This window comes from Nycticebus coucang, chromosome 21 (genome assembly GCF_027406575.1).
Source record: "Nycticebus coucang isolate mNycCou1 chromosome 21, mNycCou1.pri, whole genome shotgun sequence".
NCBI classification, from domain to species: domain Eukaryota; kingdom Metazoa; phylum Chordata; class Mammalia; order Primates; family Lorisidae; genus Nycticebus; species Nycticebus coucang.
In genome coordinates, this window is record NC_069800.1 from 28,656,212 (window position 1) to 28,670,926 (window position 14,715).

The 14,715-nt window shown below is 39.2% G+C and overlaps 1 protein-coding gene across 5 annotated transcripts in view; it reads right to left on the reverse strand.

Moving 5' to 3' along the window:
* The window catches only part of PLCB1 (phospholipase C beta 1), a 922,504-nt gene that overhangs the window by 287,700 nt on the left and 620,089 nt on the right, over positions 1 to 14,715 (reverse strand). For all 5 annotated transcript variants that reach the window (XM_053573858.1, XM_053573860.1, XM_053573861.1 and 2 more), the window contains one exon: positions 1,757 to 1,836. In XM_053573858.1, the coding sequence (XP_053429833.1) occupies positions 1,757 to 1,836 (80 nt within the window). The remainder of the gene's footprint in view (positions 1 to 1,756; positions 1,837 to 14,715) is intronic.

The window sequence follows — 14,715 nt, forward strand, 5'->3', positions numbered from 1 at the left end:
AGAATTTGCTCTGTCATTTTTTTTTAAAGCTTTTTATTAAAGAATCAATCACATAGAAAAGGCTCATGCCTATATAGAATTTGCTCAGTTTTCACAAACTGCCCAATTCTCCACAGTGGGCACCCAGAATGAGTACAAGACGTTGTCACCTGAGCAGCTTCCAGAAGCTCCCACCCCATGCTCCCAGCCAGGGTCTATCCTCCAGAGGGAGCCCTGGCTGGCCTTTAAACAACTCAGATTCTTTTTGCTTGGTTGTGCACCTTACAGAAAGGAAGCACATGCTTTTGTGCTTGGCTTCTTTTCCTCAGGAAGGTATTTTTGAGATCCATCCTCTGCTCATTCTCATTTCTGCATGGTATTTTGCCGTGTGAACATAACAACCCTGTTGATCTCTTCTACTGCTTACCAACATACAGGTAAGACACGGAGGAGCGGCAGAACTCGCCATCCCATTGACAAACATATCAATTGGGAATAGCAATTCAGGAAACTGCACACACTGTCACCCCGAAAACCTGCATCTAGGTGTGCATGCAACAAAAATGTTTACAGAATGTTCACCCCAAGAGAGGAGCTGTAGGACGTTCACAGCTGCTGCTCACAGGGAGGGGCCTATACGGAACCATCTGCAATAGTTAACGATTAGCCAACTAGCTCTAACAGAATTTCAGGTAAAACATCTTATTTATCTCTACAACTCCTTCGACTAACATCGCCTAGAACAGCAGATGTTCTAGAAATGTTTGTTAAAAGAAGGATGATAGAATCAAAGGGGGAGGGGAGAGAAAGGAGGAGGAAGGAAGGGAGAAGATGGAGATATGTGGAAGGGTCTTAAAGACCCCATGAAAAAACATTTACATGATGAAGACTTGCAAGGTACTGGCTGAAAGTAAAAGTAACTCATAGAAGAGAAAAAAAGAAATGTGGCTTCAATATTAGGTCTGGAATAATGGGTGTGTCTTACATACGGAGAGGAGAGCGAGGTCACTACTAAGCAAAAAAGAGGAACACCTATTAATGTTTCCACTTGTGGCTTTGATTAAAAGGTTTTCCACCCTCCTCAACAGCCGCAGCTTCCAAAATGAACACAACCAGCCTTCCGCCCTGCTCATCTGGCAGAAGTCATTATTTTCCTTGGTCAAACAGTTTTTTGAAAGACTGTTGCAATTCCAGAGTGATCTGGTAATTTCTTTTGCTTTTCTTGCCCTCTTTCCTTGCTGCTCTTTCCGTAACATCTTTTCTCCTTCTCTTTTTCTTTCTAATACTTCTGGGATTATCTCCCTGGGCGGGAATTAGGGCTTCAGCCTATTGATTCGAGCTGGCAGGGAAGTGTTTGCAGCATTTATCAGAGATCTGTGACTCCAGAGAAACGAGCAACATATGCTGTTCCTCGAATTAATAATAATTGTGAAGACACTGGCAGATGTGGAAGCAGATGAATCTCTGAAATTAGTAACTTTTAGTTCTGAGTACAGCTGCCAGGATTTGGAAGTGTCTCCTTATGTGTCCAAGGCCTTGACATTCAGGTGAGCTCCTTTCAGGGGAGACAGGACTGTTCAGCTTGGAGGGAAGAATGCATCTTTGCTGGAAGCCTTCCTGTTCTGAACAGGGAGGTGCCACTTTAACAAATCTCAAAGGGCAATTTATGTTTAACAGTGTGAGAAGTCAGTTCCATGTAAACAAAAGACTCACAGAGGAGAAAGGAAACTGACTCAGAAGAAGCAACACCCTTAGCAAGAAAATGAGAGCAACTTACGCTTTTTCCAGAAATGCATCCCTGGACATATTTTGGGCCAGCAGGTTTGTTGCCAAACTGAAAACCTCATTTGTCCATTCCTGAAAAATGTAAATCACATTTGCATTAGCTTAAATACTGCAGTCATTAGATACATGCTTTTAGCTCAGCTTCCAGGAAGACATATTAGTTTAATTTGTATAGCAAAGGTGCCCCTCCATTCTTTTTTAGGGGATGGGAGGTGAAGGGGGTAAAATGATATAATTAAATTCAAATCCCCAAGTGACTACTTTTTTCCTAAGGAAATATTCTTTATACATAAACATCATTTTTTTCTGCTGCTTTTTAAAGTCCCTATTCAAAAAGGGAGGTAATTGCTATGCTGCTTTTCAATAACTGAGTACATTTAATTATTTTTCTTGTATTAGAAACAGATAAAGAGTTATAGAAAAGTTTAAAATATGGTCAAACAAATTTATTACAGAACTGCAAACATGATCTTTCTGCTTTACTACTCATGCCAAAGCAGATAGATCAGTGATCTTTAAATGTTATCTACAGGTCTAGAAGTTCTCTAAAGTAGTTGCAGGCACAAGGTCACACGATGTACAGTATTCTCCCCCCTCCCAACTCTGTCCGTTCCCCTACTTCTTTCCTAATCTCTTCCTCACACCACTCAGGGGGGATCTCACTTGCCTTTCAAGAAAATGGAACAGATCTACAAAATAAAGTTGAAGCCTTTTCTGGGAGATGATTTTGAATGCACAGTAAACATTCGGGGCTCCAAACCCTGCAAAATTCTCCTGGAGAAGTGCCATGAGAGCTAAGTCATCTTCTATTTGATATCCCTAAAGTTGATCCGGCTCACTCTTTAATGAAATAATGTCTTTTTCTGTTCAATAGCTTTGCCACCTTGTTTTTTTCTCCTGCTGTTTGTTTTGTCTTTTGTGTTTTGCTTCCTGACCTAAGGCCCTGCTATGAACTGTCTTGTTATACAGTAACATTCGAGATGGAACTGCAGGAACAGGGAACACAGATTGATGGAAATGGAAAGAGGGGGTTCTAAGCAAGCAGAGGAAACTGTCTCGGAAAAGAGCCAGAGGTGAGTAAACTCGTGGGAAGTCAGAACAAAAAGCAGTCTGACGGGAATTAGAGAAGAGATGGGGGGTTGCAATCAAAATGTAGAGAGGAGAGCATTTATGTATCTAGAGACAACCACATTTAGCAAAGATATGTGATACTACTGCAGGCCTTTTTTTAATACTGGGAAGTGATAAGATTATCTGGCAACCATGTCTAGGATGGATTTGAGGCTGAGACTCCAAAGAGGAGGTACTCAGCTAGGAAGCTGCAGGAGTCTAGATGGAGAAATACCGAGGCTTTGATGTCTATATCTTGTTTAAAAAGACAGCACAGAGTAGCTGTGAAGGGCAAGCAAAATTTTTGGCCACCAAATTTGATGTGCACGGAGAAAAACATCAGAACAACTTTTAAATAGCTTGAAATGGATTTTCTTCAGATTACATAATTTTCAACCAAGAGTAACAGCTACTGGCACTGGTTTTTAAAATAACGTTTCTGGTGTGATATTTTCTGGGCTAAGGGTCAAACTTTAGACATTTCTAGTTCCATGGCAACTGTATGCTTGGGTAAAAGTATTCATAATTGAGGGCAAGGGCCAGTTTTGTATGTGAACTGGGGGCAATGCCACATCAGAAATAGGTACAGTAAAGGCATTAGAAAAAGTTGGGGAGATTTAACTCATTCTGACCTTAAAGGTTGAAAGCCAAGGTCTTCATTATATTCAGTCCAACAGAAATAAAATGTGGAAAGCCACACATGTAATTTAAAATTTTCTAATAGCCACATTAACAAAAGTATAAAGAAGCAGGTGGAATTAATTTTAAAAGAATATTTTAATTATCCCAATCTTTCAAAAGTGTTAATCATGTAATCAATATGAAAATTATTAATGAAATCTTTTACCTTCCTTTGACATGCTAAGTTGTTGAAATAAGGGGTGGGTTTTACACTTTACGGACCACTCAATTTGCACAAACTGTGCTTCAAGTGTGCAATGGCTGAGGCTGCCCCACTGGTCAGCCTAGATCTTCTAGACCAGTGATTTTCAACCAGGGTGCCACGATCTTTAGTGTGCCACAAATATTTTTAAAGATCATTAATTAAATTATTTTTGAAAGAAGTTCAAAGCACATTAAGTTTATTCTTTTTTTTTTTAACTCTTTTCATTTTTTTTGATCAACATAACTTAAGTGTGCCACAGAAGTTTAAGTATAGGTTCAAGAGTGCTATGAGACAAAAAAGGTTGACAAACACTATTCTAGATCCTTTACTATCTCAAGGGTCCTTAATAAAGCCAACCGAAGGACAGCAGCCTCACCTCCCTCATCTCACAGCCAAAGTCAGCTCCTTCAGAAAGTAAAGCAGAATTTATTTTCATCATATTCTTGGAATGTGAGCATCTGAATTCCCAAGTGTGGAATTCCTAGAATCCAGTGGCTTTCTGCAGCCTTTTGTTATACTCATAAGATCTGAACCAAAGATTCAGGGACTAAAGCAGTGACTCACGGAACCTTAGAAACACCCCAAATTCTCAGGTAGGTGCTGGTCTCAGGCTATGCAGCACTGAGCCAAAACAGCAGTTTCTGACATTGAGTTTCCTAGGAGCAGAGCCTGAGGCAAGAATTTATGAGAAATGGGTTTATCCCTGCCCCCACCCCCACCCCCAAACAAGAGCAGTGAGGAGGACTGGGAAGGGAGAAGGCAGAAGAGAGATACCAAGCAAAATCCCATGTGTGGTAATTCTGGCTTAATCCCTTCCTTGTGACCACACCTCCAACTTGAGTTTTCTGATCAGTGGCAAGGGAGCTGAAGTATGAACATTCTATGCTGCTGGTTAAAGGCTGCTGGACAGAATGGAAGACCCCGAGGACTTCCTGCCATTTTTTTCGGGCAGGGAAAGTGTGTTTCAGTATCTACAGGGAGCAATCAGAAAGACACAGATTCTGGCTACTGAGAGTGAAAGCCCACACAACAAAGAAATCAAAGGGGATAGAGGCTGAGCATCCCTTGGAGGCTGCTGCAGCAAGACAATTGTTATTTCAGGACTTTTGGGTACCAGAAATTACTTCCTGAGGCAAGTAAGGAATCTGCAACCAAAGCCTTGGGAAAACTATTACACTTAACTATCCTCCTTTTTTATATGAGGATTCAAAAGTTAAAGCACTTATACTACTTATTTATGTCCTCAGAGCTAATAAAAGTCACAGTTTTTCTGGCTAGAAGTTAAAGTTGTGGGTTCACATATGTTAAAGGTTCATTTTAGAATTTACAAGGTAACTTTTCAAAGTGATTTCTTTGTAAATAGCTACTCCAAAGAATAGGAAAAAATGTTGTCATTATCTCTTACTACGTAACAACCCACCCCCAAATTTCAGGGTTTAAAACAACAATACTATCCTATATCAGGACTATTGTGTTGAACTGCTGGTCTTAAACATCTTTGTAAAGCTAGAAAAATAAATAAAATGTGTACATATTGGAAGGGAAGAAACAAAGCTATCATTATGCACAGATACTGTGATTATATACATAAAAAAATCCAAAAGATCCTAATTAATTAATAAGATATTTTATCAAGCTCCTTAGCTAGCTATACCAATAACATACATGGTGGCCACAAAAATAGTCACAGTTTGGGATTAGATGACTGGCCTCTTGGATATCCCAACCTGTAATTTTAAATACTAAACTCTCATTTTTTTCCTAGGAAATTTTGGGTTGATTGATGAATATAATTAAACAAGATAAAAAAAGAAAATCCACTAACCTGTATTCTATATCAAACACTTAGTTATCACTTATTATGAACCAGGTGCTGTTTTAAACTTTCAGATGAGAAAGAGGAGGTATGTAGACGTGTTATATAACTGGCATAAGGCCACAGTTTGTTATAGGCACAGCTGAGACTTGAACTTGGGAAGTTTTCTTCCTGAGTCAAAGCACCTTATGGTATGAAGAGAAAGTAAAAAAGGTAGAGAAAGAAGAGGAAAAAGGAAAAGATGCAGAGAGGGGTGAGATAACAAAATGCAGTGGAAAGTCTGAGAATTTTCATGGAGGTAGGCCACCAATTCAACTCAACCTTGCTTCACCCAGTAAAGAGGGGCTTTCAATCACAACGTGGTTCCCAGTTGCCCCAGATCCAAATATCAGTCTTGTCAGGAGCAGTTCAACAACTGTTCCCTCATTGGCAATTCAATTTATGCCTAAAAGGTGCCTAGACAAAGACAGCATCTTCTGGAAGAAATCTCATTCATGAAGATGTTTCTGTTTACCATTGTTCTCATTCATTTCATCTTTAATCTTTTAATGTGCATATTTGATCTTTGCTTTGATTAGCATTACATATTTCTGTTACACATAAAAGTACAGGGAATAATGTAACTAACATATATCCACCAATCAAATTGCACAAATGTTAACATTTTGCCATATTTGATTTTTACTTTTTAAAAAATATGTACTTAAAATGTTGCAATGATATTGGAATTCATCTACATGGTGTTTCTCCCTGATTCTATTCTGCTCCCTCCACTCCCAGGAGGAAGCTCTATTTTGAAAGGTAGATAGCATTACTGTATCTAGTGGTATTCTGAGGAGAATGCTACATATAGACCAGAGTCCAGCAAACTTAGGCCTGAGGGCTAAATCCAGCCGCTGCCTGTTTTTGTAAATAAAGTTTTATTGGAACACAAATGCATCTATTCATTTATGTATTATCTATGGCTCCTTTCTTGCTATAATGGCAGAGTTGACCATGTGCAACAGAGGTTCAAAAAGACAAAGTACTTTTTCTGTAAATACTTTGGCCCTGTATAGAAAAAGTTGCTTGATCCTGGTATAAGCTCCTGTATGCTCAAAATATTAGATGAACTGTATCACATGGTAGGTATTTGGCCACTGGCTATTTTCAATCAACATGATGTCTTTAAAATGAGTCCTGCTGCTTCATGTAGATGAATTTAGTTCTTTTTAACTACTATACTATTCCACCTTGAGAATTTATAATTTATTAATCTACTCTTTTTTTTTTTTTTTTAGTTTTTAAGGCAAGCATGAAACAAATTTTATTGAGGAAGATACAGAAAGGTTTATAGAATAAGAAAGTTTACAAGGCAAGATACATTCGCCATAGATAGTGAAAGGGCCTCTGTCACCATGGTAAGTAGGCAAAGAGGCCTATTAATCCATTCTTCACTGATGGACTTTCTTTTCCCTCCAAAAATGTTTATTTGCACAAACATGCTTCATGTTACTTTAGGCCACATCCAAAAAATTGTCTAGGGTAAAAACCATGAAGAATTCTTAGAATGCAAGTATCTTCATCAGCATTCACGAAAGCATATTGGCTTTGGTGGTCAAGGGTAAAGACCCTCTATGGGCAGTGTATGAGAGCAGTTTCTCACATTCTCAAAACAGTTGCTATTATTAGACATCCTGAAATTTTTTGCAAATCTGATGGACACAATGTGAGATAACTCTGTGGTCTTAATTGGCATCCTGACTGGCCAGCATACCTGAGTGTCATTTTATATTTTGGGAGGCTCTTCCACTTTTTTTTAGAAGTTCTTGTTTAGATTCTTAACCCATTTTTCTTTTAGGGTATTCACTGTCTTTAAAAGAGGAGAGGGGTTTTGCATGTTTGTTTGAGATTCGACTTCAAATACAGGCCAGTGTCAAGTCACCTTGGTGGAAGTGAAGTGCCACACAGTGGCTGTGTGTTTTTAATGGCATTGGGGCATGCAAGACCCCAGGCCGTGGCTGTGACCCAAAACCAACCAGCTGGAGTCACAGGGAAAAGGGGCAGAATGTATCCTCTACTTTCAAAAACATAAATTCATACAAAGAGTTCTTTGGAGAAAGGAACATAATCTAAAAGGAATGCTGAATCAATCAATCATTCTCTCTCTCATTATATATATATATACACACAGGGTGTCCAAAAAACGTATACACATTCTAACACAGAAAAAGAAAACTATTAAAATTGTCATAATATATACTGACGACAAAAGATGAATACAAATCAGTCTGAGCACCCCTAACTACAGAAGTCAAATGTGCCTGGAGTGTTACTCACATATGTATGTTGTAACTGTGGGAACTTTACTGAAGTAAAATAGATGACAATGATAACACTCTGAAAACAGGTGCAGTAGACCTGCCTAATCTAGGAGGGATACAGTCCAAGACCCCCAGTGGATGCCTGAAACTGGATAGTACCAAGCCCTATGTACGAATTATTTTTTTTTAGACAGTCTCACGGTAGAGTGCCCTCGGTAGAACACCATGGCGTCACAGCTCACAGCAACCTCAAACTCTTGGGCTTAAGCGATTCTCTTGCCTCAGCCTCCCAAGTAGACCGGACTACAGGCACCCGCCACAACGCCCAGCTATTTTTTGTTGCAGTGGTCATTGTTGTTTAGCTGCGTTGGGCCAGGGTTTGAATGCACCAACTTCAGTGTATGTGGCTGGCGCCATGACCACTGTGCTATGGGCGCCGAGCCTGTACTAACATTTTTTATATGCACACCAACCTGTGATAAAGTTTAATTTATAAATTAGGCACAGTAAGAGCTTAACAGTAACATAATAATACAATAGAAAAATTATCACCATATATCAGCATCACTACTCCTGCACTTTGGGTCTGTGTTTAAGTAAACTAAGGGCGACTTGAACACAAGCTTGGGGTTACCCTGACAGTCATCTGACAGTAGAGGGGCCCAGCTGACTAATGGGTGTGTGGCTTATGCACTGTAGACACACTGTATCAAGAGGTGACTCATGTCCCTGGAGGGATAAAGGAGGCTGGTGGGAGGTGGCATCACGATACTTAACAGTGCAGCGACTTAAAACTTATCATTTATTTCTGCAATTTTTCCATTTAATATTTTTGGACTAAAGTTGACCATGGGTAACTGAAACCACAGAAAGTGAAACCTCAGATAAAAGTGGAGAGGGAGAACGTATTTCCAAAGTGCCTGATTTGGAAACCTCTAATTATTGTACCTAGTTTTTAAATAGGCTATGTTTTGTAGTAATTTTAGAGTCACAGCAAAACTGAGAGCAATTGACAGATATTTCCCATTTACCCCTCTCCAACATACACAAACGTGCAGATCCCCATCGTCAATATCCCCTATCCGTGCAGTGTGCTTGTTTCAAATGGTGAATCTCCGTTGACACATTATTGATCACCCAGAATCCAGAGTTTATTTTAGGACACACTCGGCACATGTACATTCCTGACACGGATAGCCCTCGGTTCATCAGGATTATGTGAGGACTTTTCTGCCTATCTGTGGTGTCAGATATTGGAAAAAAAAAATATGCACAGACCTTTTTGTTTGCTTATCATATTTGCTAGTACTTAAATATTTAATGTGTGGCCCAAGTCAACTCTTCCCCCACCCCCAATGTGCAACAGAGAAGTAAAAAGGTTGGACACCCCTGTATGGGTTTGGACACCTTTATCATGGTATGTATCCACATTTACTGTGCTAGACACAGAAGTTTCACTGCCCGAAAAATTCTCTGTATTTTTAGTATAAAGATACTATTTATCTTTCTAGTTCATTAATTTTTTTAAGTTTCCTGGGAAATACCATAATTTAAAACAAGATATTTTAATAATTGGGAAATATATACAAGTCCTAACTCTTTGATGATGTTTTATTTTTTATTCATTGGCAAACCCCTGTTGCTGTCATTGATAATGGTGCTGTCCTGATGACCCCTGATGAACTGTGTAGCAGTTCAGGAAACACTGTGATTTATTCAGATTCGCCTCAGCTGGCGGAGTATGTTTCTTATACCTACTGGCAGGCACTAGTACCTGTCCTGCTGGGCATTGGTCTTAATAACACAGAGAAGAGTCTTTTCATGGTGAAATACAGTATGTGAGCTACAAAAGACTTGTGTTAAAATCAGAAAGGACTGTTTGAGAATTCAGAGCATTTATGATAATATTCTACAGAACAGACAGTTTGGGAAAAATTTCTGGTCCAGATCTTCTGGATTAGATGGTAGTGAAGGTCTTATATTTTATAGTCAAAATGTTCTTATTTTCATCCCATACTCAAAGAGAAATGATTGACAACCATACACAGTTACAAAAAGAAAAAAACAACAACAAGGGAACATATTGGGACACCATGTTATCACTGTTGGACACGAGCATATTACATTACTCAAGTCAAGGAAGGGTGCATAATTATTTTCAGATTATGTGATTTACATATGCTTAGGCTACAGTTGACAAAAGCACAACTCAAACTAATGTAGGAAATAAGTGAATTTATCAAGGATATTGGCTTACATCCTATAATTGAAGGGAAAAAAATGTCTACATTACAATCAAAGAATGTATTTATAGTTCAAGATTATCAGAATCTAGAACCTGAAAGCCAGGAGGGTTTTGTATGTTGCTTTTGCCTGGCTCTCTCTTCCAAAGAACATTATTTTTTCCCTATTGAGGGATTCTTCACCCTGGCCACCAGTTGCACCAAGAGTTGTCACATGTATTGCCTCCCACCAGCAGAGAGTCCAACTGATTCCCTCACTTCTGGTATGAAGCAGCCTGGAAAGGTTTGATTAGTATACCTCTAGATCAGTCAACTCAGGTAAAGAACCCGGGAGTATCTATGACAACCAAATCATTAACACTGGGGGAGAAGCTGTGAGCAGACGGGTGAGACGGGATAGGAAACATCACACGTGCCCATTACCTTGGAGCCCTCATGGAGCACAGACAGAAGGAAAGGAGAACTCGTGTGGAAACTCACCACTCTGGGTCTCATTATTTTTATGAAACAGGCAATAAATTTATACCTATTGGGTAGGCGGGACCACATAAATGGACATTTAAATGAAAGAGACCTCCTTCCAGGCTTTACAATTTAAATCTTTTGAAAGTAATTTATTGTAAAGTGAAATAAGCTGGAATAGATTACAAAAACTAGCAGTAATGCATGGAATGTGGGGTCAAGGGAAGTCTCCAACTAATAATCCAGAGGACCTAAGTGTTAAGAGTTTAGGACTTCGAGATGGTCTATGTAGACATGTTTTATGCTTTGGTTTTAGTTTTGGGCTGTGTTTCGAAGAATTGTTCCCCATCTACCTTTCCCCAGATAAGTGAAGTACTATTGAAACTAATGGTGTCCTGATGGTCTAAGGGAGTGGTCACACTCTCTGGAAAGGCAGGGGAGAGGACGAGCTGTTTTGAGAGGTGGCAGGGCTAATGCATCCTAGTCCTCTTAACATTTCTCTGGTAAATGGGAAAAGTTTAATGTAGTAAAATCAAAAGAGAATTCGTCAAAGGGAAAAAAATAAAACTCTAAAAGAGTAACATCCATGGCACAGAGCAGAAGAAAAGAGAAAGACATTTGCTTTGGTCGAAGTTTTCATAATGAGAAGTTTGTAGCCGTATCATTGTGAGTCTCAAGTTTATTTTTAGCATCAGGTGGGGAAGACCTCCTCTCTCTCCAGGTAGCTTCCTGAGTCACTGTTCATTCACACAACTGAGAAAAATGTTAACCGAGTGATAATAATACGGACCTCCCCACAAAGCTTCATTTCTATGGATTTTGTGTTAGTTTAGCAAATTATTGAAATGGTTCTTTTGACAGTCACTTTTATAAAAACATTTGCTATTTATTATGTTTTTTAATCCTAGCAGTATCAGTGTTATTACATTGGTTGCATTTATTTGCCTGAGTGCTGTGTATTATAGATAATAAACATATGTAAGGAGGTCTATAATAAAAATTGCTATCATTGTTCAATTTTTTAAAAAAATTCAATTTGGAGAGATCAAATGTAAATGGATTAAAATGAAAGTGCGTGCACATACACACACAGAGCCAATTTCCTTAGTCAGATGTACTCCAAGCAGAAAAAGAGAAGCAATCTTAAATTCTTGGGAGTTAAGCACTGCTGCTTACCTGCCAAACAAAATCTATTTGGTGAAATTAAAACTGTTTTCCTTGAAAATTGATTAGTGAACTACGCAGAGGTAATTCCTCATTAAACTTATAACTTAATGATGGAATTTTGCTAAAATATAATTTTCTCATTTGGAAATCAATTTGTTTTCAATTACCTTAATTATACCTCCCCAAATTTATTTAAAAACCTTTTCTCAAGCTAGATTCTTCTCCTTGAGGGAAGGGGTATTTGACCCTTGGTAAATGGCTTGATTTTGCTCTTCTTTCTTCTCTATTAAAACTACTCTTTGCCCTGGGTTTTGACGTCTCCACCTTCCATCCTCCCTCCCTGCCTATGGAGGTCATGCAAGAGCGAACCTTAAATACAGTTTTATTTTTTAAATCTTCTAATTTGAAAGTAAAATGCTGGTATCCATTTGATGGTTTCTTCCTGACTCTGATAATGTTGGTCCTTTTTCTTTGTTTTTAAGCTCATTTATAAATAAAATTTATTGAGCTTCAGAACCTCATTCTATCACTTTCTAGCTGGGGGTCCCCCTGCTAAGTGCTCTCTAATATCCATTTTCTCCCTCTTGCCTACCAGAAACCCAGCATTATCCAGACAAGATCTTGATCTTGCTCAAGCTGGTCTCAAACCCGTGAGTTCATGCAATCTACGTGCCTTGGCCTCTCAGAGTGCTAGGATTTCAGGTGAGAGCCACCACACCCGGTCAGTCAGTTTTGTTCTTTTTTTAGTAGAGATGGGGTCTGGGTCTTGCTCGGGGTAGTCTCTTGTTGAAGATACATTGAGGAGACAGAGAACCAGGTTACACTGATTGCATTTGTGGGCTAACATTATTTTTAACTTAATGCCCCAAACTAAATTTCTGATTTTCTTTCCTCGATTCACTTTCCATTCCAATATATGCAAACCCTCTCCCCACAAAAAGAATCCCTGAGATTATGCTTAGCTCCCCTCTTTCTCTCATGCCATGATGTGTATCTGATCCATCAGCAACTCTTCTGGTTTTACATTGAAAAATTATCCAGAATCCAGCCACTTTCCACCACTGGCCCCCCAAGCACTGCAGCTGTTTCTTCTTCTATACTCCTACTACGGCTTTTCAGGAGAGCAGCCAGGGCCATCCTGTTAAAATGTGTCACACCAAATTGATCCCTTGCTCAAAACAGTGCAATAGTGTCCCATGTCACTCAAAGCCAAATCCTTACTGGCTCACCCATCATCTCTCTGCCTGCCTTAGCTCTCACTGTTCTTGCGTATCATTCCCTGCAGTTCCACCAACATGCTCAGCACACAGCTCCCCAGGGGCTGCTCTCTCCCCAGAGACCCACTTAACTCGCCCAATCACTGTCTCTAAGGCTTTCCTCAAATGTCATCATTTCAGCATGGTTCTAACCAATATATTAAAAGTTCAAATACACTCCTACTTTCCAGCCATTTTTCATGACCTTCTCTACACCATTTCTAACACTTACCACCACCTTATTTATCTTCTTGTCGATATACCCCCACCAGCAGGTAAGCTTCATGAGGACAAGCATTTTTATCTGTTTAGTTACTTCTGTTCCCCCAACACTCAAAACGGTACCTGGTACCCAGTAAGCAATTAAATAGTTGTTGCACAAATGATTATTATAATATAGCCTTTAGGAAAATTATGAACAAAGTACTTTCAAAAAGCTTTTTTATCCTCACTGGCATCATTTGGATCAACTATGAAAGACAGTGGCCAGTATGAAGGCAGCAGGTGAAACAGATCAACCCTCTATCTCAAGGGATGCAGGTACTTTCCCCCTAATATTTTATATGTGGAGGGAAAAAAACTAAGCAAGAAAGCCACATTATCTTAGTGTTCTTTTCCTTCTGAACCATGATGGTGACTTTTATTTTATTTTTTTTCATGTGCCTTCTTCAAGGCTAAGCACACAGATAATACAATCAGGGCTTACTCAGCTGCTGGCGTCAGAAGCTGGGGCAGTGGGGTCCAGGGACAAGGGAGAAGCAGCTTGTCTCCGTGTTGAGCAGTGGATAGAAGGAAAGGGGAGATGCTATTGCCAAAGCAGTTTTGTCTTCTCTTTCGGGGGAGAGGTGGGCTCATGTTAACAGTAGCCCACATTCTGGAACCACAGTCATTCTATGTCTCAGGGTTTCTATTTTCAGTTTGATGTTAATTTTTTTTTCATGGCACCCTTGAACACTGTCTGGCTCTTGTTTAACAAATGCAGAAGACACATCCAAGACACCAGAACAGCAATGGCTGCTCTTTATCTGTGGGTAAAGAAGAGATTGAAGTCCAAATTGCCTTTTTTTCCTCTTTTCTCGTAATGAGTGTCTCTCTTCTGACGATTCCAGATGGATGACCTTTGCACAATGTAAAAGTTTAAGATGTGGATACCTTCTTAAGTGTAGAGTACCTTCACTTGCTTGACACAGATCCAAAGCTCAAGTGCAGAACATGAGGTAAATCTCATTTTCCAGTAAAGGACACCCACAGCTATACAATCCCAAGACTAATAGTATAACGTACTGACATAATACGAACTTGGTCTTCATTTATGATTCAGGAGGGAATAGCCTAAGAAGATGGATGCATGTTTTAATGTTTTTTAAATATGAGGTTAGGAATGGCAGGGCACAAAGATCTCACAAAACACAAAACGTGAACGGCCTAACTTTTTGCATTTATAAACAGTAGGCTTTTTGGTATATATATTCTGCCTCCAGGGAAGTCATGCATACTTTTCTATTATGTCCCCTAATGGATTGCCAAACATAATTTATGGTGCCCTTTTCTCTTTTTCTTAATCATTTTTCACTTAAAGAAAAATTGAACTTATAGCCAGTGCCTACTCCTTGTAAATTGGTCCTAAATTCAAAAGGGAAATGAGATAAACTGCATATTCTGTACAGAATATGTATTAGTGTTTTAAAATTCTTTCCCCAATGTGCCA